Source organism: Phodopus roborovskii, unplaced genomic scaffold (assembly GCF_943737965.1).
Source record: "Phodopus roborovskii unplaced genomic scaffold, PHOROB, whole genome shotgun sequence".
In the NCBI taxonomy this organism is placed as follows: Eukaryota; Metazoa; Chordata; class Mammalia; order Rodentia; family Cricetidae; genus Phodopus; species Phodopus roborovskii.
The window spans coordinates 46,456,274-46,479,875 of NW_026126407.1; the positions used below are offsets into that span (position 1 = coordinate 46,456,274).

The 23,602-nt window shown below is 39.0% G+C and overlaps 1 protein-coding gene across 5 annotated transcripts in view; it reads left to right on the forward strand.

Annotated features, from left to right (window-relative positions):
* The window catches only part of Crebrf (CREB3 regulatory factor), a 61,108-nt gene that overhangs the window by 31,599 nt on the left and 5,907 nt on the right, over positions 1–23,602 (forward strand). For all 5 annotated transcript variants that reach the window (XM_051181000.1, XM_051181001.1, XM_051181002.1 and 2 more), the window contains 4 exons: positions 10,803–10,997; positions 13,007–13,196; positions 15,091–15,164; positions 16,601–16,723. In XM_051181000.1, the coding sequence (XP_051036957.1) occupies positions 10,803–10,997; positions 13,007–13,196; positions 15,091–15,164; positions 16,601–16,723 (582 nt within the window). The remainder of the gene's footprint in view (positions 1–10,802; positions 10,998–13,006; positions 13,197–15,090; positions 15,165–16,600; positions 16,724–23,602) is intronic.

A 23,602-nucleotide genomic window follows, 5' to 3' on the forward strand; every position in this document is an offset into this window, starting at 1 on the left:
GCTGTGCAGCAAAGGTTTTTCTTAAATTCAGGGCAGTCCTCCTACATAGCCAGTTGAATGTTGAGGTTACAGACAAGAACCATCATGCCAGGCAATAAAATTCTTAAAACATTTTCGTTTTTGTTGTCTTCATTGTGTGTGTGTGTGTGAGATGCACACGCATGTGTGTGTTGTCAGAAATCTTTGAAATTGATGTTTCATTCCTCAAAAGTTCCTGAGACTAGTTCTGTTTTGTAGCTTTAACAGTTTGTCCTGGAAACTGTTGTTTATTCTCTAAATGAATGTGTAGTTCGCTGCCATGGGATGGAAGCTTCCGTGTATGTCCATGTTGCTTTAATGTTGTTCAGGTCTGCTATCCTTATTCATTATTTCCAATCCATCCATTATCAAAGATGGGGAGCATTTAAGTCCCTCACCACTAAATTATGCAGTTTTTCCTGTCAGTAATGTTAATGTACTGTTTACTTATATATTAGGTGTTTTGATATGGGTATATTTTCAAGTTTTATTAGTATGCTCAGTTCTTTGTCTTTAACGATAGCTTGTTGCTTAAAGTCTGCTCCAAGTGCATGGACCACCTTTCCATCTTACTTAGAAGTCTAATGGACCACTTTCCTATCTCTGCTGCACTTCAGTATCTCTTTTGCCTGAAGTGTACTGTGTATATCAATCTGACATTGAACGTGTGTCCTCCTGCCTTATTCTCCCAAGCTCTGGGTTAGAGGCATTTCCGTACCACACTTTACTTTGTATTTTTGTTAATTGTTGATAGGTGAGGATTTACTTAATTTGTTAGATTCTGACTGTCTCAATGTAGTTTTGAGGTGCTGGGGAGCAAAACTCTAGGGAAATGTTCTACCACTATGGTGCCCTCTCAATCTTTGTTTGAGTTCTTTACTATTCTTGTTCATATTCTCCCTCTTTTCCCCACATATACACACAAGAATATATGCTAAATATATTCCCTCCATAACCTACTACAGCAGTTCTCAACCTGTGAGTTGTGACCCCTTTGGGGAAAGTATATCTGATGTCCTGCATATCAGATATCTAGATTATGATTCATAACAATAGCAAAGTAACATTTATGAAGTAACAATAAAAATAATTTTATGCTTGAGGTTCACCACAACATGAACTGTATTAAAGAGCTGCAGCATTAGGAAGGTTGAGAACCACTACCCAACTTCTCTCCTTGTCTCCACTCTTCCCCTTCTTGTTTAGTTCTCCTTATTCCCCTAGTGTCACTTATATTTTCATGTCATATATACATACATGATTTTATGTATCTATGTGAAACCTAGACACCCCAAATGAGAGAAAACATGATATGTATCATTTTAAGACAGAACCCTCCATGGGATTTATCTGTCTTTTTAGTTCAGACAGAACCCTCCATGGGATTTATTTGTCTTTTTAGTTCAGAGCATTCCATCAGGTATCTTCTTTAGGGCTAGTCATAAATTCCTTTAGCCTGTTTTTATCGTGTAAGAACTAGCCTGCACTCTTATCCTGTGTTGACTTCTTTTTTTCATTTAGCTATTTGTGTTTCCCTTTTATTCATTCAGGAATTTGTTTATATCATCTTTTTAAAAAAAAAACATACTTATAATTGTACTCTGGAATTCTTTGTCTGGAATTCCATCTAATTCAATGTCATTGGAGGACATTACTGCAGGATTGGTAAATTTTGGAGTGATTATGTAGCTTTTTGTGTTTGTTGTTTTCATATTTTTGCATTGGGATTTATGCATCTGGGACAGGTTGTTGGTTGATGTTTTGTTTTGTTTTTTCTTTTGAAATCACTCTGATTTTTCCAGTAGAAGTGTTTAAAACATTGGAGAGATATTAGGTTGTAATAGGATTGAGATGTCCTTTTGCTCTGCTATACTGTTGTTTGGTGCATTTCTGAAAATAAAATACTGTCCACAGGAAAAAATATCACTAGCAAAATATAGGTCCACTGTGACTTTACAGTTATAGCCAAGTAACAATCACCCTTTAAGCTCTAATTGTTATAGGAAATAAAGGGACGCCGGAAGCATGGCAGACAAAGATGTTAGTTACTGTCAGATGTGTAGAAATGGAAAAAGAAGGGTTGTGGTTAGTATTGGGTTGATACAGAAAAAAGTAGGAGGAAAAGTAAAATAGAGAAGGTGCAATAAGGACACAGTTAGGCAGTTTAACTAAAGGAGAATAAAAAGAATGATGTCAAGAAATGCAATCAGGGAGCTGGGGAGATGATGGCTAAGTGGTTAAGAGCATTGGCCCCTCTTCTAAAGGTTCTGAGTTTAATACCCAGCACCCACAGGGTGACTCAAAACCATCTGTAATGAGATCTGGTTCCATTTTCTTGCATGCAGGTATACATTCAGAGCATTCATACATAAAATATAAATAAATAAAATTAAAAATAAATTGCAGTCAGGGTCAGGCAGTGATGGCACACATTTTTCATCCCACCTATTGGGAGGCAGAGGCAGGCAAATCTCTGAGTTTGAGGCCAGCCTGATCTACAGAGCGAATTCAGAACAGCCATGGATATATAGGAAAAAAAACTCTGTCTTAAAAAAACCAAAACAAAAAAAACCCAAAACAAACAAGCAAACAAAAACCAGAGAGAGAGAGAATGCAATTGGATAATCTAAAAGATTCCCAGGTCTCAGGATGTTGATAAGGAGACCCTGCAAAGTCAGGCTAATCTATATTCTTTGGGAAAACCTATCAAATGGAAAATAAAAAGGCAAAGAAAATAAGCTTGGGTGGGTTTGGTGGGTTGGGGAGGGGATTGACAGAATAGGAGTAAGAGAACAGAAAGATAGAACTGACTGTGCCAAATGTATACTGGGAATTGAATAAAGATGTATTAAATGTAAAGGGAAGATCTTAGTGGGGTGTAGAGTTTGAATGCAGTCCCCCTGTTGCTGGTTGCAGTCTCAACTCTCAGTGGTCCTTTCTGCTCTCCAGATGTCTGTTATACCCTGATAGGGTCACAGATCTTTAATCTGTTTTTTTTCTGCTTAATGTTTGTTTATACATACACATTCTTAACAAAATATAGTAGAAGCATTCATGTCAGTTACAATCCTCATTTCTAAAATTGGTTTCAATGTCTTAAAACTAACTACCTTCCTCTACTATAAATTCTGTATTTCTGCCACAGTTAGGTCTTGGTTCTTTCCCTGGAGTAGTGACTCATGATTTCATTACTGAAGATCCTGAGCCCTTTACAATCCTATCTACACTGGTTTGTATTAAGTTCTCATTGATTTTAGTCATAGGGTAAGGTAATAGCAGGTGATAGTTAGGGTGGTGGTTCTCACTCCATAGTTCACAGTTCTTTTGGTGTTGAACAACTCTTTCACAGGATCACATATCAAATAACCTCCATATCATATAGTTATATTATGGTTCATAACAGTAGAAAAATCACAGTTATGAAGTAGCAACAAAAATATGAGGGACTGTATTAAAGGGTCACAACATTAGGAAGTTTGAGAATCACTGCCTTAAAAGTAATAGTCCACATCCCTGGACTCCTAAAACTTTCATTGAGGTATAAAATTCTTGAATTTTAGTTGAATTTATTTCCAATCATCTGATAGGCATATGTGTTATCTACAAATCTAAACTGGTTGCTGCTTCTTCCTTATTTTGTCCAGTCAGTACAATGTCATCAGCATAGTGGACTGCTGTGATCCTTTATGGAAGAGACAAATTCTCTATCTGTCAGTCTGCACAGGCCAAATACTAGACCTGAAGGGAGATGTGGAAACCACCACCCCTGCATTTTCCACGTATTTATTGGTGGCCCTAATATCTGCAATTCCTCTAGGGGATGAAATGATGTTTTTTTGCTTCACCATTTTCCTTGATAAAGGTAAAGTCAGTGGCTCCCATTTAGCTTTTTCAACCACAGTACTCATAACTTCACAGGTCAGGAAACCAATGTGAGAAATTTTCCATTTCTAAGTTTTCTATCCCAATTATACAGTCTGGATCTGGGGAAACAAACAAGGAATGAATGCACTGTAAATCAGACTTCAGCCTCCATCAATCACATAACTATATAAGCTCCTGCTCTCACTAGAGGGCCACAGTGTTTTTTGCAGTCTTCTGGGACCAGCATCAACTGACAGCCAATCTATGACAAGCTCTGTAAAGCCTGACTTTCTCTTTTCTTCTCAGTGTGCAGTCACCATTGGCTAAAATAACAATGGCTTTCTTCAGGCATAAAAGCCATAAACAGTTTTCAGTCCCCAGGGCTGGTTATCCCTATCAGTTCCAATCTGGCTGGGATCCTGGAGGAGCCCTTGAGAGCTGCTGGTCTTCAATCTATGCTAGATTCTAAAATCAGGGAAGGAATACCCTAGGTACAGAATATATGAAATTTTCAACAAGAACGAAGGCAAGCAAAGTAAAATCAACAGCTTCCTCCTCCTCCTCCTCCTCCTCCTCTTCCTGCTCTTCCTCCTCCTCCTTCTTCTTCTCCTTCTCCTCCTCCTTCTCCTCCTCCTTCTCCTTCCTCTCTCCCTCTCTCTTTCTCTCTCCCCCATCTCTCTCTCTCTCTTTATCTCTCTCTGTGTAAGTGTAAACTACTAAGCTGTGGTCCAGATTTAGTATCAGTCTTCTCACCTCAAATGCTCCCTTAAGAAAATGCCTCACAGGTGTGTTCTGCTGCCTGCCTCTCACTGATTCCAGCTGCAGTGAAGTTACCTACCAACATTAAGTATCCCAGTTTAACCGATAGTTTCTTAAAATTAATCCTATTTTCTTAAAGAAGATACATTATATTACATCTCTACTGTTTGTCTTAAAACATTTAAGCATATATTAAAATTCAACTATTTATTGTTTTTTATTTATTTAATTTATTATTTTACATGTCGATCCCAGTTCCCCCTCCCTCTCTCCCTCCCTCACTTTTACCCTGTCTGCCCTCTCACATGCACCCTAACCACCTTCCCCTCCCATCCCCCCACCCCAATTCCATATGTAGGGGAATGCCATCCAGTTAGGGTCATGTAGATCTGACAGGCCATGTGAAGTAGGGACTCGGGCTTCTCTCCTGTCTCTATGTTATCCCTCCATGGGGGATGTGTTCGCAAGGTCCTTTTGTGCACCAGGGATACATCCTGGCTCCACTGTCTGAGGTCCCTTAGACTGCTCAGTCCTTCTGGCTGAGACCCATATTCAGGGGGGCCTGAGTCAGTCCCATGGTGGCTTCCCATCTATCAGTCTGGGGGCCCATTAGCTCCTCCTTGTTCAGGTAAGCTGTCTCTATGTGTTTCTGTAGCCTGGTCTTGTCCTCTCCATCTGCATCTGGGTTCTAGTTGGCGGCAGTCTTGTAGTTCTCTAGACCTTTCTTTGGGTTCAATTTTCTCTTCAAACCAATATTGGCTCCCACTTTTATGTTCCCTCCCTCCCTCCCTCCCTCCCTCCCTCCCTCCCTCCCTCCCTCCCTCCCTCCCTCCCTCCCTCTCTCTCTCTCTCTCTCTCTCTCTCTCTCTCTTATCTTCTATTCCTAACCGGGCTCAATCTTCCTAGTCCTTTCCTCCCCCTGGCCTTTGTGGTTTCCATAGTATCTGAGGTTTCAGCCTCAAGTGTGATGGCTTGCCTTGTAAAGGTCTTTATAGTAGGCTGCATCTTGAAACCAGTTCCACGTAGCTGGAAGATAAGAAAGGACTTCTGCTTTTTAAGTTTCTGTTTTACTTCACTATTAGATACAGATTTACAGCCACTATCTGATACTTCAGGGAGTTGTCGTCTAGCTTTTCCCAGTTTATTCCCTGGAGATTCTAATAGACCATGCTGGTATGCTCACTATATTGGGTTTGCATCTTTAGTTTTGTTTGTTTGTTTGTTTGTTTGTTTTTTTGAGATCATATGGGTGAACTGATCACTCTTAATCCCCATGCCATCATTCCATTTTCTCAGCATTTTGATCGTGAGATCTCTCTTCTTTAGCAGGTAGGCAGTGGCTTTATGCATTTGTTCGTGAGATCTCTCTTCTTTAGCAGGTAGGCAGTGGATTTATGCATTAGCTGGCCCTTAGCAGAAGTGTTCTCTTCTTAGATCTAAGTAATAACCCTGCTAAGCGTCTAGATGAAAATGGCATTAAATGCATTCACTTTCAGTTGACTTGAAGTGACTCTTTTGGTTAGTATTGCTTGGGCAGTGCTCTAGATGTCAGTGAATGACATACTAGAAAGAAAATTAACCCAATTTTGTAGAAGTTATTTGGGCTTTAAAAAGTTTCGGGTGCAAATTATTTCATTTCTTGAAGGAAAGGTTTAAATAAGCAACTTGAGGATTATAAAAGTAAATTGTGGGTGAGAAATAGGAAGACATTTTTCAATCAATAAAGTAAGGCTGGTTATACTCTTGTCTGAGCACTATTCTGGGATTGGTGATTGGTTTACCAAGGCTCTTTTACAATGACTAGCTCTCAAGATGATGTTTTTTGGCAAATGGCGGTAGAGTTGATGAGCCTGCAGAGTTGTTGGAGAGGTGCAAAGTAGAATTTCAATCTGGACTAACTTGCAAAGTAGAATTTCAATCTGGACTAACTGCCTAATGCTAATAGAGCCTGTAGACTGGCTGCAACTGTTTGGGGTTATGAAATTATAGGATTCAAGAACAAGAATTCACTCTCTTGAAAGTGAGAGCTTATTTTGTCATTCTCACTGAGCATTTTTTATAGTTGACTTTACCTGTAGTCCACACAAACCAGAGAGTGTGGCTTGAATTTTATAAATATAGTATTTTAAACTTCCTTTTTTGTTGTCATTGTTTTGATTTTGAGGTGTGATTTACTATAGTCCAGGTTGGCCTATGACCTGGTATATAACTACTGATGACTTTGAACTCCTGATCCTCTCACCTCCACTTCCCAAGTACAAAGATAAAGTGTACACCACCACTCTTTTATCATATCAGCAAGGAGTGAGTTAGAACATTATGGTAACATCAAAAAAGAAGGGTGAAGAAGGGAATTAAGAAATCATTTCTCAAAACATGCTATATATAGTATCTGTGTTATGTTAGGCATTGTGTACATTAGGTATTAGTTCTATGGAGATTAATGCAGTCCTTGCCTTAATGGAATTTAGAATTGTACAGTTTTATTTGCTGTTGGGAATTCTTGGTCTTAGTTTCCTGCCATTGCAGGTCTGCATGGTGTGCTGTAGCTAGTTCTACCACAGAGCAGCCTCCCCAGCTCCTCTCAAGAGTCTCTTTTTTGTATTATTGTCTTTGTTTTTTGAGATAGGGCCTCTCTATAGCTCCAGAAGTCCTGGAACTCACTGTGTAGACCAGATTGGCCTTGAGTTCCAGAATTAAAGTACTCCTGAGTTCTGAGATTAAAGGTGTGTACCACTGCACCAGGTCCTCTCAGAGCCTCTTATGCTTATGTGCTGTGTGGCCTAGCCAGACAGAGATGCGGGATCATGGTTTTACAAAACTTGACCACAGACTCTTTTGGGTGGTGGTGAAATTTCTGTTACAGCAAGCAATGTGTTCCTTAGGACATATGTTGTGAGAAAAATGAATGGCCCTAAATGTTAGACCAATAATGTGAGCATGTCATTTTTCTGCATTCTTCTTGGTCACCATGGCTTTCATATTGAAAAGTGTGTGACTGGGGACACTTTGAGTTGGGGGTGGGGTGGTGATAAATTATTGGGACACATTACTGGAAAAGGTTGGGTAAGAAAGCTGGCATTCTAAATGCTTCTTGGGAAAAGTTTGGACATATAAGTAAATCTAATGCCTGGTTTAGGTAAGATGAAGAAATAAACATTGTTGTGACTCTTAATTTAGCATGAAATGAGCAAGATTTTTAGATCACTCAACCTGTTAGGTAGGGGAGTGAGATGTGGACTCAATGCTAAGGCTCCTTGTCTCATAAAGACCTGACTCATCTCAGCTGTATAATCACATCAGGCCTCTCTCATCATGTTAGCTTGTGCAACTAAGACATTCTCTTCCTCATGGGTTATTAGAAATGTCAAATGAATTGCATGAGTATTGAGTGAATGAAAGTGTCTTGCAAACTGGCAAAGGTAGATGCTGTCTAAGGGAACATATTGAAATATGGAGGGAAAAGGAGATTGCTTGAAGAAGTGGAATAAAATCTGGACTAAAGTAAAATTAAATGTGTAAAACCCTGGTTATGGGTGGTGCTAGTAGGGAGACAAGATTGTTTTGGTTATCTGTCTATTTTGGGGTGTATGATCCCTGTGAGTCAGTAATTTTTTGTGTGTGGCTATTTTGAACCAAGCACTAATTAAAAATGCCTCTTTTAGTAGAACAATGTGACCCTTCCTCTTTTCCAAAGGTGAGTTGATAACTAGAACAAGGCAAAATCCTTTAATCTGAAATAAAATGTATACACAAGTAAATTCAGCTATTACTTTGTGTATCCAACACACTTAGATTGTGTACCCATTTTGAAAAATTTTTACTACATTTATTTATCGTGTATGTGGGGGTACCATACTACATTTGTAGAGGTCAGAGGACAATTTGTAGGAGTCAGTTATCTCTATCTACCATGTGGGTCCTGAGGATCAAACTCAGGTTTGACAGAAAGTGCCTATACTGTTCATTCATCTCACTTGCCTGTGCACCTTTGTTTTCTTGTTTTTTTTTTTTTTTCTTGTTTTTAAGAGAAAAACCTAAGGTTAATTGTCACATTGTTCTGCGTTGCTTTTGAAGAAACAGGTATTCTATGATGGTTATGACATACTTTGGTCAGCGTGAAGTGAAGCACATGTAGCATTTACAGCAGCATATATCTTATTATCTATATACGTATATACTCTTTGAGGGTCAGAGAAGGAAGAAACCTAATGTCACATTCTCTGTGTTGTTGAACCACACAGGAGTGTACTGTAAATGTGAGGAGTGAAGCACAAGGTTTATCTAAGCTCCACTGCTCAAACACATTCTGCTCTTTGAATTTACCTTTTTTAATCTTCAAATTCATATTTTTAAAGGTTTATCTTTTTTTTTTTTTTTTTTTGAGTACAAACAAACCCTCAGCCTTACACATTTCAAAGCAAGTGACCAACCACTAGGTTACAATCCAGACTTTTTTGTTTTGTTTTGTTTCTTTCAAGACAGGGTTTCTCTGTAGCTTTGGAACTCATTTTATAGACAAGGCTGGCTTCGAATTCACAGAGATCTGCCTGCTTCTGCCTCCCGATTGCTGGGATTAAAGGAGTGTATCATCACAACCCAGGTGCAATTTTCACACAGCAAAACTGACTCTGCTTGTGGTGTACCTTGTAAAAGTGCCTTATTTGGTTGTATGAGTTTTGACAAATGCATATAGTCATTCATGTAACAGCCTGTACAATAAAGATACAGAAAGTGCTATGATTACCCTCTAAATTCCTTCATGTCCCCTTATAGTCATACCCTTCCTCCACCTGAACCCCCAGAAGCCACTATATCTCCTTATTTCTGCCTTTCCTAGACTTTATATAAATAGAATCATTCTCTCCTGATTATGTGTGACTCTGAAAAACCCTTGATAAAATTCTAACATTCAAAGCTTTCCCCCAATGAACAGATATTACCACCTTCTAGGGATAGTTCCAGAGTCATTTTCAGAAGGAAAATGTGGTCATTTTATTTGGCATGTGTCTTCCTCTGTACCTCCACTGCCTTGTACAGTTCATCTGTGATGATTATTCTCTGAAGGCATTTTAGGCTATAGGCATTCTATACTGACTTTGATAAATAGTTCCAGCAGTTCAGAATTAAGTATTTTCTGGAACTTCTCATTAGTAAGGGAAATATACCCTTCAATGTATAAGAAGTACTGAGTCCACTAAAAAAATGACCTAGAATGAATCTGTACATTAATTTGCTAACCTGGTTGGGAACTGTCATTTTGTACTTTTTCAAAAGGAGTAGAATAAAAGGTAGAAGGAAGATCACTACTGCTTATGAAACTAGGACACTACTATAGCAGTGTGCACAGCTCTTTGTGAGCAGACATAAATATTAAAAGGAAGACATTTAGAAATCACAGTGTAGTATCTAAGTACCATTCTATAATGGCACCTTTTTATTTATAGACTTATTAGTTTCTATAACCAACTTCATGTAGAAAAGACCATACATAATTAATACAGTGCATTACTCTTGTACACATGGAATAAATGTAATTGAACTCTTGTAAGCCAGTTCTGTCTAACCCCAAACCAACATGGTAAACTGGGGTACTTTTTTCCATAGTTGACAACATCATTAAACTTTCCAAAAATTCAAATTATATACATATGCAAGTATTTCTGTGGAAAGGTCAGTGTATATCACCATTGGTGGCAGCTCTTCCAGGGTTTGCATCATCTGAAAAGATTTATAGAGACATCCAGCATACTTGATTTGTAAAAAGCTAGATATCAGTGAAGTTGTTTCTATTGTAGTGCTTTGTACCATTTTTTATTAGTTTCTTAGTATAATGGTACTTTGATTCCTATGGATTGTATTTAATTATCTTCTTAATTATGTGAAGATACTGCAGTATCCCATGCTTCCAAAAACCAAAGGGAATCCTACATCAGATAACTATAACTATGTATTTATATGTTTATTAATCTCTGGACATTTATGAGTTTGAGATTTACATATTGGACTTTATAAACTTGATTTAGTGATTTTGACATGTTAGTGTTGCTTCAGACAAAAGAAAATGTCTCAAGTTACAGATAGAAGGAATTTTGTGTTTGTTCTGAGAAACTTACTGAATGTATGGAACTTGATGGTTGTGGGACCATTTATTTTTTAAGGCTATGAAAACGACTCCGTAGAGGACTTGAAGGAGATGACTTCCATATCCTCTCGGAAGAGAGGGAAAAGAAGATACTTCTGGGAGTACAGTGAACAACTTTTACCATCACAGCAAGAGAGGATTCTGAGGCCATCTGAATGGAACCGAGACACCTTGCCAAGTAATATGTACCAGAAAAATGGCTTACATCATGGTAAGTGGGGTTCAAAAATATTTAGTTCCCATTTCTCTTTTTTAGGGGGTGAGGATATTTTTTTATTTTGAGTCTTTGAGATGGAGTCTTGGTATGCAGATAGACTGGCCTCTAACTCTCTGTCTAGCCCAGTGTGGCCTTGAACTTTGAGCCCTTCTGCCTCATTCTTCCATATTCTAGCACTACAGATAGGTATATGCTACCATACCTTCTGGGGTCACTGTAAACAAAGATAATAAACCATAATGCTTAGTGTGCTTCGATTTTCAGCCCTTCACAGCCAACTGAAGAGAGCATCGAAGAGAGCTTTTTAGTCACAATTGTTTGTTCCTACACATAGCTACCATCATTGTGGACAGCCATCATTTCTGGTCCCCTCTTCCTCCACTTAACTCCAAGAAATGGGCAAGAGACTGCTGGTTCTTGATCTGTCAAAAAAAACAAAACAAAAAAACCACACACACACACACACACACACACACACACACACACACACACACACACACACACACACAGGAGAAAGCAGAAGACCTTCCTCATCACTCTCTTCCATTTTCATCCACCTCAGACTTAATTTATTGGGGGAGATTAAATTGTTAAAGGTGATGGGGTGAAAACCAGGGGTAGGGGGAAGGATGCATGAGTGTGGAAAAAGGATGGAGAAGGGAAGGGAGATTATAGGAATCTCTATTGCAGGGACAAAACACCATGACCAAAAGGCAAGTTGGGGAGGAAGGGGTTACACTTCAGCATTGTTGTTTATCAGGAAAGGAAGTCAAGACAGGAACTCAAACAGGGCAGGAACCTGGAGTCAGGAGCTGATGCAGAGACCATGGAGGGGGCTGCTTATTGACTAGCTTCCCATGGCTTGCTCAGCCTGCTTTTCTTACAGAACCCAGAACCACCAGCCCAGGGATTGCACCACTCACAAGGAGCTGGTCCCTCCCCCCATTGATCACTAATTGAATAAATGCCTTACAGCTGGATTTCATAGAGGCATTTCTTCAACAGAGGCTCCTTCCTCTTTAATGATACTAGTGTGTGTCAAGTTGACACACAAAACCACCCTGTACAGTAGATCAGGACAGGAATTGGAATTGTGAATACAGAAAGCTGTGATTAAGTAGAATGTCTTCTGTTGTTTTCACATTAGCACAAAGTAGTCTGCCAAAAAGGCAAAGAGGGAAGGTATGAATGAGCTCAGCAAAGATTGCATATTCACGCCATAAACTTCACTTGCTGAGCATTTTGGAAGACAAAAATTGTCCCCCAGTCTGTCTGTTACTCAGGCCTTGTTTTCCTAGTCCCAGAGCTATACTACCTCTCAGTGAATTTTTATATTCAGACATTGTTTAAGAAACAGAAATAAAAATGTAAGTTCAGGAAATAATTCCAGGAAGCTTGTGATTAGTCTTAGGAAAGCTGTTGGATGTGCTGTAATACTTGAGAGGAATGGACTGGGGTGTGGTTCAGGTGTGATGCTTACCTAGTACCCTAGGCTCTGGGGTTCTTTGGTTTGGGACAATTAGGAGATGGGGAGGCGAGAAGGGAGTGGGGGGTGGACTGAAGAAGAGCTTTTAAACCAAGATGATTTTTTTTTTTTTTCTGTCTGACAACTTATTTCCAGAATCCCAACTTGGTTTAGGTAAACTCGCCTGGATTTTTTTTTTTTTTTTTTTTAACAATTGAACTCTTATTCCAGTCCTGGATGTCAGATACTTAGTCCTACTCTGCAAAGAATTAGGACTCTGTTATCCTGGGGTTGAGACCTGGAGAAGAGCAGAAGTGAGATGTGCACTAGCCACTTATCCTGCCACTCACTGAGCTGTAGCCCTAGGGTATTCATTTCTCTAGAAGCCCTACTAAGTTAGGAAGTTAAACATTCTGTGTCTCCTGAAATGTGTCAGGGTGTCTAAAATGAAAAGTGGTTGCTGGTGGTGGCTATAGATATTGCATGTCTTGTTCACCTAAAGTGATCTAACTTAAAACTCCCTTCAAATGACCTGTAGGGAAATACGCAGTTAAGAAGTCACGGAGAACTGATGTGGAAGACCTGACTCCAAACCCTAAAAAGCTACTCCAGATTGGTAATGAATTACGAAAGCTAAATAAGGTGATTAGTGACCTGACTCCAGTCAGTGAGCTTCCCTTAACAGCCCGGCCAAGGTCAAGGAAAGAAAAAAACAAGCTGGCATCCAGGTAAAATCTAATGATGTTCACTCATGTGAGTAGTCTATAGGGATAAGATTAGATCTTGAGATTTTTGTGGGAAATGTGACTCTCAGAAATTAGTTACTAAGTAGCTCTTGCAGTAAGGTTTGTTGCTGTTTTAAGTGATGATGGCATTTATGCTTTTAGGAAAAAGTATTGGGGGTGAGGCAAACAGAGTTGGTGCATTGTATTGCAGTGTAACTGAAAAGTCTTAAAACTTAGGTTCACTTTTTTGGTAAGTCAGGTTGACTGAAGTATAGTTAACAATAAAATTATCTATTTTTAAGTATGCTATTACAAGTTTGAGAGACATACCCAGCCATATAACCACCAACATACTCGAGGTGATATATGTTAACGTTTTATCACCTTAGAACTAAACTATAAAAATAAGCCCTTGCCCTACACCTTTCACAACCATTGATCTATTTTATTTTATGTGTATGGGTGTTTTGCCTGTATGTGTGTCCATATACCACTTGCAGCCCTGGCCTGGTGCACACAGAAGCTCAAAGAGGATGTTGGATCCAGAGTGTGATACTCTGTGGATGCTGGGAATTGAACCCAGGGACCTCTGGAAGAGCAGTGGTGCTCTGAACTGCTAAGACATCTCTAAAGATCCCATTGATGTTTCTTCTTTTTGTTATTAACAGTGTCTCATAGTGATCAGCCCTTTTCCAGAATATCACATGGATGGGATGTACTAAAATAGACTGAATCTTTCTGTCTTTAATGTGATTCATTTGAGACCCATTGATTCTGTCACATGGGTTACTGGTTTCTTTTATTATAGGAATATTATAGTTTACCAGCTGTGAAGGACCTTAGAGTTCCTTCCAACTTATGGCATGTTTGAATAAAGCTACTGTAAACATTGACTTATAGATGTTTGTGTGGGTATGAGTTTACATTTCTTTTGGATAAATGCCCAGGTTATATGGTTTATCTTTGTAAAACAACAACAACGAAACTACCAACCATGCTATCTTCCAGAGTAGCTGAGAACTGTTTTCACCTACCAAGACAGACAGGGCTCTCTCTACTCGCTTCACATCTTCTACAACAGTTGTTGCGTTGTCTGTTGCTGTTTTAAATTACTTTAGCAAATTACATAACAGCTTTAGTTTTTGGTTGCATGCTTAATTTTTAAATATTGATTTGTATAAATGGCGATGTGTGGCTTATAGTTCAGTTCTTTGATAAACATTAGTAAACAAGTGACTTAGAGTTAATATTAGAAGCATTTAGGGGCATTAAGGGCTCAGAGGTTAAAAACACTTGCTCTTCCAAGGGACCTAAATTCTGTTTTCAGAACCCACATGATGCTCACAACTGCCTGTAACTCCAGCTCTATGAGGATACAATGACCTCTTTTGGCCTCTGCAGGCACCTGCATACATATATGACTTTATACTCAACACAGACATATATGTAAATAAAAGTAAATCTTTTAAAAATGCCTTATAGTATAGTGAAATGGCTTCAGCAGGTAAAAGCACTTGTAGAACAAGCCTCATGAACCAGGTGCAGTCTCCAGATCCCAGAGCAGAAGAAGAGAACCAACTTCTAAAGCCTGTCCTCTCACTTGTACACACGCCCTGTAGCATGTGCCTGAGCACACACATATTCACATACTCTTTTACACTCTAACATGCATGCATGTACACATGTGTGCACACACACATTCATGCACACTCTTGCTCTCTAACACGCACACACACAAGAAGATGAAAGAAAATTTCAAAGAAATAAAAATGATAGCAAATCCTTTTGCTACTGTCATATTCTTTTTTAAAAATCTTCTTTCTTATTTAAGGAAATATATTCTTAAAATATTTTCTTAAAAGGAGAAATGAACTAATAATAGCTCTTTCTTTTACAGAGCTTGTAGGCTAAAGAAGAAAGCTCAGTATGAAGCTAATAAAGTGAAGTTATGGGGCCTCAACACTGAATACGGTAAATTCCAGTCTTCAGCTTCACTTTCTCCTTGGTTGCATGCTCTCCTTCCTGAGGGCTGCATACTGTTTGGCTCTCTTTTGTTGTTGTTTTGTGGGGGAAGAGGGTTTGAGACAACACATCCCCAGCTGCCCTGGAACTCACAGAGATCCATCTGTCTCTGCCTCCTGAGTGCTGGCATCAAAGGTATGCACCGCTACCACCCAGGTTGACTCTCCTCATTTGTATTTATCTATACAGAAAGCCACATGCCCACTGTTAGTTCATTCTTGTCTATGAGAATGACTGTCTAGATATGTGGTCCCTTAGACAAATGACAATAGTGTTCACATGCACTAATTTATGGTCAGGTATTCCTTGTAATTGTGTTTCTAGGTTTGCTAGTGTGGTTGACTGACTTTACTCTTTCCCTTCACTTGAATTGTGTGGATAAGTGTACATCTGTGTTTTTCACATTGGTTGCACATTGAAATCCCTCTGTATCTATTAAAATATAGATTGCCGGACTTTCTTAGATCTTCTGAATTGTATGAGAACCTAGAAAGTCCTCTTTTTCTCCCTCCCTCCCTCCCTTCCTCCCTCCCTCCCTCCCTCCCTCCCTCTCGTTGGATATCTCAACTCTGTAGGCTTAACTAGCCTAGAACTTGCTATGTAGACCAGGCTAGCCACAAACTTACAGTGATCCCCCCTGCTTCTGTTTTCTGAGTGTTGGGTTAAAGGTCTGTGTTGCAAGTATGTTTTTCCCTGCCGACGGTCTGTGCCCACCGCGGCGCCAGCCCCAAATAACACACAGAGACCCTGTATTAGATATAATTTTGTTGGCCAGGTACTAGTTTTTTATCAGCTAGCTCTGTCTATTAATTTCCATTAATCTAAGTATTTCCACATGGTCTCATCTTACCAGGAAGTGGGCCAGAACCTCTGTTCTCTTTGGTCTCTACATGATGACTCCTCCCTACTACTTCTCGAATCCTCCTTGTCTCCTAGTCCCTCCTATCTTGCTTTTCTATTGGACAACAGTGCTTTATTCATTAACCAGTATGAGAAACATATTTACAGAATGACATCTCCCATCAAGTCTGTATCATCATATTCAACAGAATTTCTATTTTTGAAACTCCTAATACACTGGGTTATTTTGTTGTTTCCCTCTCTCCATCCCTCTTCTTTCCCTCCCTCCCTCCCTCCCCTCCCCTTCTCTCTCTTTCTCTCTCTCTCTCTCTTTCTCTCTCTCTCTCTTTCTTTCTTTCTTTCTTTCTTTTCCTTTGGTTAGAAATCCAACCCAGGGTTTTGTGCATGCTAGTGAGGTGAGTGTTTAACCTGTGAGCTGTGTGCATAGCCCTTCTATTTTTAATTGAATACAGATTTATTACATAATTAAAATCAAATTCTCCCATATTAGTGACATATTCTAAGTGTTTGGTTCTGTCTTCTAGACAATTTATTGTTTGTAATCAACTCCATCAAACAAGACATTGTAAACCGAGTTCAGAATCCAAGAGAAGAGAGAGGACCCAGCATGGGGCAGAAACTTGAAATCCTCATTAAAGACACACTCGGTAAGGAGAACATTATTAGATAACAACAGCTTATGCTGTGTGGTACCAGTGTCAAAGAGTTCTTTCATTTTAAGGATACCCTGATGTTCTCAGTACTCTCCCCCTTCATCTTCCTCTTTCTATGGATTTGTCCTCCTCAGTATTTTTACAGGGCTCTAACAAATTTGCACATCTGGCTTCTCATCCCTGATGAGGTTGAACTCTGTGGAAAGGACCAGAGAGGCCAGACTTGTTGGTGGCTTGTGAGAGGAATGGCTAGGACATAAATTTGAGATGCTACAGGGCCAGGAGCTCAGCTGCAGTAAGAACAAATCACCATCAGATCACACTTTCTGAGGGCTGCACAGCTTATTGCTGTTCCAGAAAGACCCAAACATGCCACAGTAAAAGGCTGGCGTTCATCTTTAGTATAATCAAAAACAGTCTCAGATGAAAAGCAGGTCCAAAAACAACTACTATCCTAGAAAGTCACTGCTGCCTGTGAAATTGCATAAAGGAAGCAGTAAGGAAGTTTGCTTGACCTAAGTAGATGGATGATTTTAATGTATTCTTTCAAAGAACATCCACTATTCTTTTTCTTTAAAAAGCATCCCAGTTTTATGTGTTAGTTTGAGGGAGAACTTAATATTATAAAATTACTTTTTACCTTTTTGGTTCTTAATTTTAAAAATTTGCATATCTGTAAATGTGTGTTCCATTATACTAGACAGACAGTTTGATCTGTTACAAAGTGCTTGGCAAGCATTTTCTTTGCTAGAATATCCTGACCCTGTTTTCTTTCTCTTGCATAAAATGTTTTGGTTAAAGAGCTGAACCTTGAATTAGTGTTTCTTGGTGGGTTGCTTGTTACTCTTGCCTATATACATAAGATCCCTCAGGTCCTGCTGCCTTTTCTTTCAGTGTGTGCTTTGAGGTTTCTGTGTTACAACGTAGCTTGGCCCTGCTTCTTCTGAGAATGCCTGTTTGTCAGGTCTCCCTTGCTCATCTCTGCTCTTTGTCACTTCTTCTTGAACCTTTTACCTCCTCATTTCTTTGTTTTTGTTTTGTTTTTACTTCCTCTTAGTACTTTTGTATCATGCTATAGGGTGTTTGTGTGCTATCCAGAGTGCAAGTGTGTGTTCTGGGCATGGAAGTCAGGGTCTCAAATATGCTCAGCAAGACTACCAGCCTCGAGCCATATCCTTACCTCTTCTTGCTGCTTTTATTTTTTAACTTAAGGAATTTTTCTTTTATTTTCTGTGTTCTGTGTTTACCAGGTCAGAGGACAACTTGGAGGAGTGGATTTCTCCTACCATGTGGGTCCTAGTGATCAAACTCAGCTTGTCAGGCTTGGCAGCAAACACATTTACCCACTGAACCATCTTATCATCTCCCTTCCAGTTTTTTGAGGGTCTTTCTATGTAGTTCAGGCTGACCTCTAACTCAGGCAATCCTCCCTTCTTCATGTTTTCTTTTGTTGTTGCTGTTTTTATAATTATCTATTGTGTGGGTTATCCCATGCTATGACATGACTGTGGAGGTCAGAGCACACTTGTACCATGTGGGTTCCATAGATGGAACTCAGGTTATCAGTCTTAGTAGCAAATGCCTTTATGCACTGAACCATCTTACTCTTCCTCTTTCAAGTCTCATGACATTTTCTTACTATTGCTTAGTTTTTTGGGTTTTTTATTTTGTTTTGTTTTGTTTTTAATTAACAGTGGGTTAGGTTATGACATTCATGATGATCCAGTTTTTAGGCATACTTTCATTTCATCTTATTCTCTCTCTCTTTATTATTTGAGACGAGTTTCTTTGTGTAGCCCTGGCTGTCCTGAAACTCACTTTGCAGACCAGGCTGGCCTCAAACTCACAGCAATCTGTCTGCCTCTGCCTCTCAAGTGCTGGTATTAAAGGCAGTACACCACAGCCCAGCTTCTTTTTTCTTAAAACAACTCTTTCATGGTATTTTAGGTGGGTATCAGAGTCTAGAGGGTACTCGCTGGTCTTGCTAGGTTCTTAGGTTCAGAACAGAGATGGGGCAAAAGAGAAATTAAGGAGAAAGGCACTGCTGAGGATAGATGTAGCCTTTTATGGGTCATTTATATAGTTTCCATTGTGTACCACATTTGCATGAGATGAGTTTTCCTCTGTTCCTTGGGGTAGTAGTGATTGGCATTTCAATCTTTTTCTCTGTCATTGTTTTCTTTCCATATGCTAATCTTTTTTAAAGTTTTGTTTGTGTGAGTATTTGCCTCTATGTATGTCTGTTTATCACATGTGTACATGTTGCCTTCAGAGGTGAGAAGAGGGCCTTGGGACCCCTGGATCTGAAGTTACAGATGGTTGTAAACTTCTTTGTGGTTCTGGGACCTAAATCTGGCTCCTCCAGAAGAGCAGCCAGTACTCTTAACTCCTGAGCCATCTCTCCAGCTGCTCATATACTAATCTTGGTACTTCCTCTCCTGAGACAATGGGATTTTAATCTTGACACTATTCTGTTGTTTTTTTTTTCTTGAAAGTTTTTTATTTAAAAATATCAATTAGTACAAACAACATACTAGGTTTTGTTAGGGCAAACAAATTTGTTCTGTTTATTCTCCTCTCCTCTTCTTTCCAATTCCCCTTGTATTCACTATGTATGGCCACTTTTCCATTTTCATGTTATGTCCTGTCCTAGTCCCTCACATCCTGAACCCCTCTTTTCCTTCTCTCAATTTCATAGCCTGTACCTCCACTCACCCCTGCTCCCATATATCCATATACCATGGCTTTGGCTTTCTGAGTTACCTTGTTAAACATAATGTGTAACAGATCCATTTTCCTATGGTTATCATGATTTTACTTTTCTTTACAACTGGATAAATTTCATTGTTTACATACACCACCTTTTCAGTGTCCATATTTGGCTTGATTCAGACTAGCTTTTCTGACTTCATGGAAGCCTTCCTATTCAGTTAACGGCAGTTTGCTTTCTATAGTTTCTTGTGTTGTTTTTTCTGGTCCATCTCGTTCTTTCAGACATTTTTCTAGTCCTTGTAGTACCAGTGCTTTTTGCTACTATCAGCTATTTGGCAGAGTTCTGACTGAGCTGGGTTTTTTTTTTTTTTCTTTGTATCTTTCTTTTATTCAGTGCTTACTGCTTGATTGAATAAAATCCCCTTGGCTTCACCTACAGATCTTGTTGACCTCCTGTGCTTTCCATGAAATTACCTGTTAATACTTTAGATTTTATGTTCTCAAGGCCACTTGTTCCTTTTGATTTGTCTCATAAACTCTGTTGATGCTGATGCCATGCGTATCTTACAGATCTGGGTGGCTTGTTCACACCCTCTTGAATGTTAGGGATACAGAAGAGTCCAGATATCATGGAGATAACTTTTTACTTGTTGTTTGGTCTGGTTATTTTAAGAAACAGGGTTTCTACTGAGTATGGTGTCCCATGCCCATAATTCCAGCATTTGGGAGGCTGAGGCAGAAAAAGCCCAATTTTGAGCCAACTAGAGCTTCATAAGGAGGCCTCTTCTTAAAGAAAAAAAAAAAAAGTTGACAGAGGTATCTCAGCCAGTGACTTTGTTATTCTGAGCTAACATGATCCTCTTTTCTCAATGTCCTGAGTAGCTCAGCTTTCCAGGAGTTAGATTTTTTGTGGAGTTTGTTTTATTTTGTTCTTTTGAGACAGGATCTTGGTATGTAGCCATGAAGGGCTGAGATTTGAGGTATGCTACATGCCTGGCCACTTGTTATTTTATATAGAGAAATGGAAACAAATCTCATCTAATACAGATATGGAGGTTACAATTACTTGAGTTCATGTGGTCAAGCCTATCCTGCCCAAATACAAGGAAAACTTAACCTTTTTAAAAAAAATTAAGAGCCGGGCAGTGGTGGCACACATCTTTAGTCCTAGCACTTGGGAGGCAGAGGCCCGCAGATCTCTGTGAGTTCGAGACAAGCCTGGCCTACAAGAGCTAGTTCCAGGGCAGACTACAAAGCTACACATAGAAACCCTGTCTGGAAAAACCAAAGACCAAAAAAAATTATTAACAATTGTCTCACATCTATCATCCCAGAGTCTCTTACCAGGTTTGGTGCATTTGGAGTTTCTTTGTATTAAAATTACTTTGTTATTGGTTCCTTGTATCAATAGTTACCAGTTGTTACTTATTATTCTTTGTATTAATTAATGTTTTGCTTAGAACACTTGGAGAAGCTGTTTGGCTAATGACATTTTCTTCTGGAAAACTGTACATTGCAGCCTCTTCTGAGTCAGTTTGATCATATATATATATATATATAGTCCTAGAAAATTCTACTTCCTCCAGAACCTTCAATTTACTAATTTTGAGCAAAAGTAGTAATCTGCCCATGGTAGGTGCTTCATTTTCCTTCGTGTGTGTGTGTGTGTGTGTGCGCGCGCGTGCGCGCGCGCGCGTGCGCATTGTGTTGTTATTTCTTGGGTTGGTTGGTTATGTATATATATTGTGGGCATTTTTTGCGCGCGCATTGTGTTGTTATTTCTTGGGTTGGTTGGTTATGTATATATATTGTGGGCATTTTTCCTGGAGAGACATTTTTCCTGTTCATGCCAGATGTTCACCAATAACAGAACAAAGAAATGATTTCCCACAAGTCCATTTTGATGAACCGATTTGTTTGGCTTAGAGAGGATGAGTTAGGGGTTGCTTGCAGGTACATTGATTACCTCTAGATAGCTGTTATCATCACAGAATCCCACTCCCATCTTGGTGATCATGGTGTTTACCTCCTGGAAGTTGCATCACAGAGGCAGAGGTGGAGGTAGGTCATCCTTGGTAACACAAGACTGTCTCAAACAATAGTAAAATAAAAATAAAATTCCCCCAGAGATAGGAAGTACTTTGGTTTATTACTAGAATTGTTATTTGTTGAGATTTTCTTTTATTGTTGTTTTGTTTTTTTTTGTTTTCCGAGGCAGGATTTCTTTATATTGCTTTGGAGGTGAACTAAGCTCTGTAGACCAGGCTGGCCTCAAACTCTCAAACTCACAGAGATCTGCCTGCCTCTCCCTCCCGAGTACCCAGGTTAAAGGCATGTGCCACCAACTCCTGGCATTGTTGAGATTTTCTTAACTGCCAAATAGATTATTACAATTTGATATTTTGTGGGCATCTTAAAAAAATGTGTTTTCTATTCTCTGTCAAGATTCCCAAGTAATGTTTTGTTGACTGGTGTCAACAAAGATTACCTTTCCCCTTTTATGTTGTCGTCCTCTTTGCCTGTGGGTCAGTGTATTCTGAATAAAACTGAGAAAGGCTCTCACAAATGTGTTTTGAGTTTCATCTCCTTTTTTTTTTTTTTGCTGTTAGATGCTGAAAGTTTGAATAGGAGTTAGTACTGCTAGATCTTCATTTGCATTTATGATTTGAATCCTACAGTGGAAGAGTAGAAAGAAATATTACAGTATTTCATTGACCTCATTCCACCAATGGCTGATACTTTACTCTATTTGTTTTATTTCTGCCCATGTGTACATGTGTATTTGGGGCTAACTTGTAAGTATCCCTATTTTAGCGTGTCTCTCTTTAAAAAAAAAATTGTTTTTGTTTTTGTTTTTGTGTTTTTTGACAGAGATTCTTCATGTAGCCCTGGCTGTCCTGGAACTTGCTATGTAAACCAAGCTGGCTTCTGACTCATAGGTGCTGGGATTAAATGTGTGTACCACTATATCCAGCAAGTATGTCTTCTTAGCCATAGTACCAGCTGTATATCTAGATGTATGAGCACTGCTGTGATCTCCAATATATACCCCAAACTTACACATAGTTATGCCTTTTATGTCATGTTTGTGTGTGTGTGTGTGTGTGTGTGTGTGTTTTCTGTTTGAGAGAGTAATTTGTTGGATTTAATTACATCTCTTTTTGTCTCTTCATTTCTCAGCCTTTTTTTATCTTATTTAATTTTATATAACAAAGTCCAATTAAATGAAAACAAACATTTATACACAATATTTGGGAATTTGGGCATCGTTCTTTCCAAACTACTTCCTGCTGGTAAGGGGCGCTGTCATGGGGGATTCGAAGAAGATTCAGATATCCTGGCTGTAGTCTGTAGGCAGCCTTTTTCTTTTTAAATGAAAATTCTAAGTAATTGATTCTCTTAAGTGTCCCAACATTTGGATTTATCTGTTTGTTCATGTAAGATGAAGTGTGTGTGTGTTTAGGTGCACACATATACACAGTGCACATGCATATGTTGTGGAGGTCTGTGTGGAAGCCAGAGGTCAACCTTGGGTATCTTACCTCAGGAGCCATCTGTCTTGTTTTGTTTTCTTTTTTTTTTTTTTTTCTTTTCTCACTGTGGTCTGGTTTCACGGATTGGGTTACACTGGATGGTTAGGAAGCCCCAGAGATCCTCCTGTCTATTATTCTGTAGCTCTGGGACATACAAACCATTGCAACCAAGCCCAACTTTTTACATGGTTTCAGTTGTGCAGTAAGTGATTCACTGATTTAGCCCAAGATAGAGTTAATTTTTTGACAAGAATTTACATATCTATCCCATTCCATTAGGCAAGAGTATGGTGTACATTTGTTCTATTAGTTGTCATTTTGAGCTTGACTGAATAGTTAAGATGGCATTGGTATCTTTATAATTTGTTATGTTTCTAAATCAGTAGTTTTGATTTCCACTCCTATTTTTTTTCTTGTGTGTTTACAGTCACCCATTTCACTCTTAGACAAGGTCTCATTATGTAGCCCAGGCTAGCCTCAAACTTATGATCTTCCTGTCTTAGTCACTCAAATTATGGGGTTACCAGTCTGTGCCACCATTTCTAGTTTCATTTTCCTTAATACTTTAAAAAAAAAAATCTTGTGCTTGTTTAAGGACTAACAAATACTTTCCTGGCTATCTATAAGA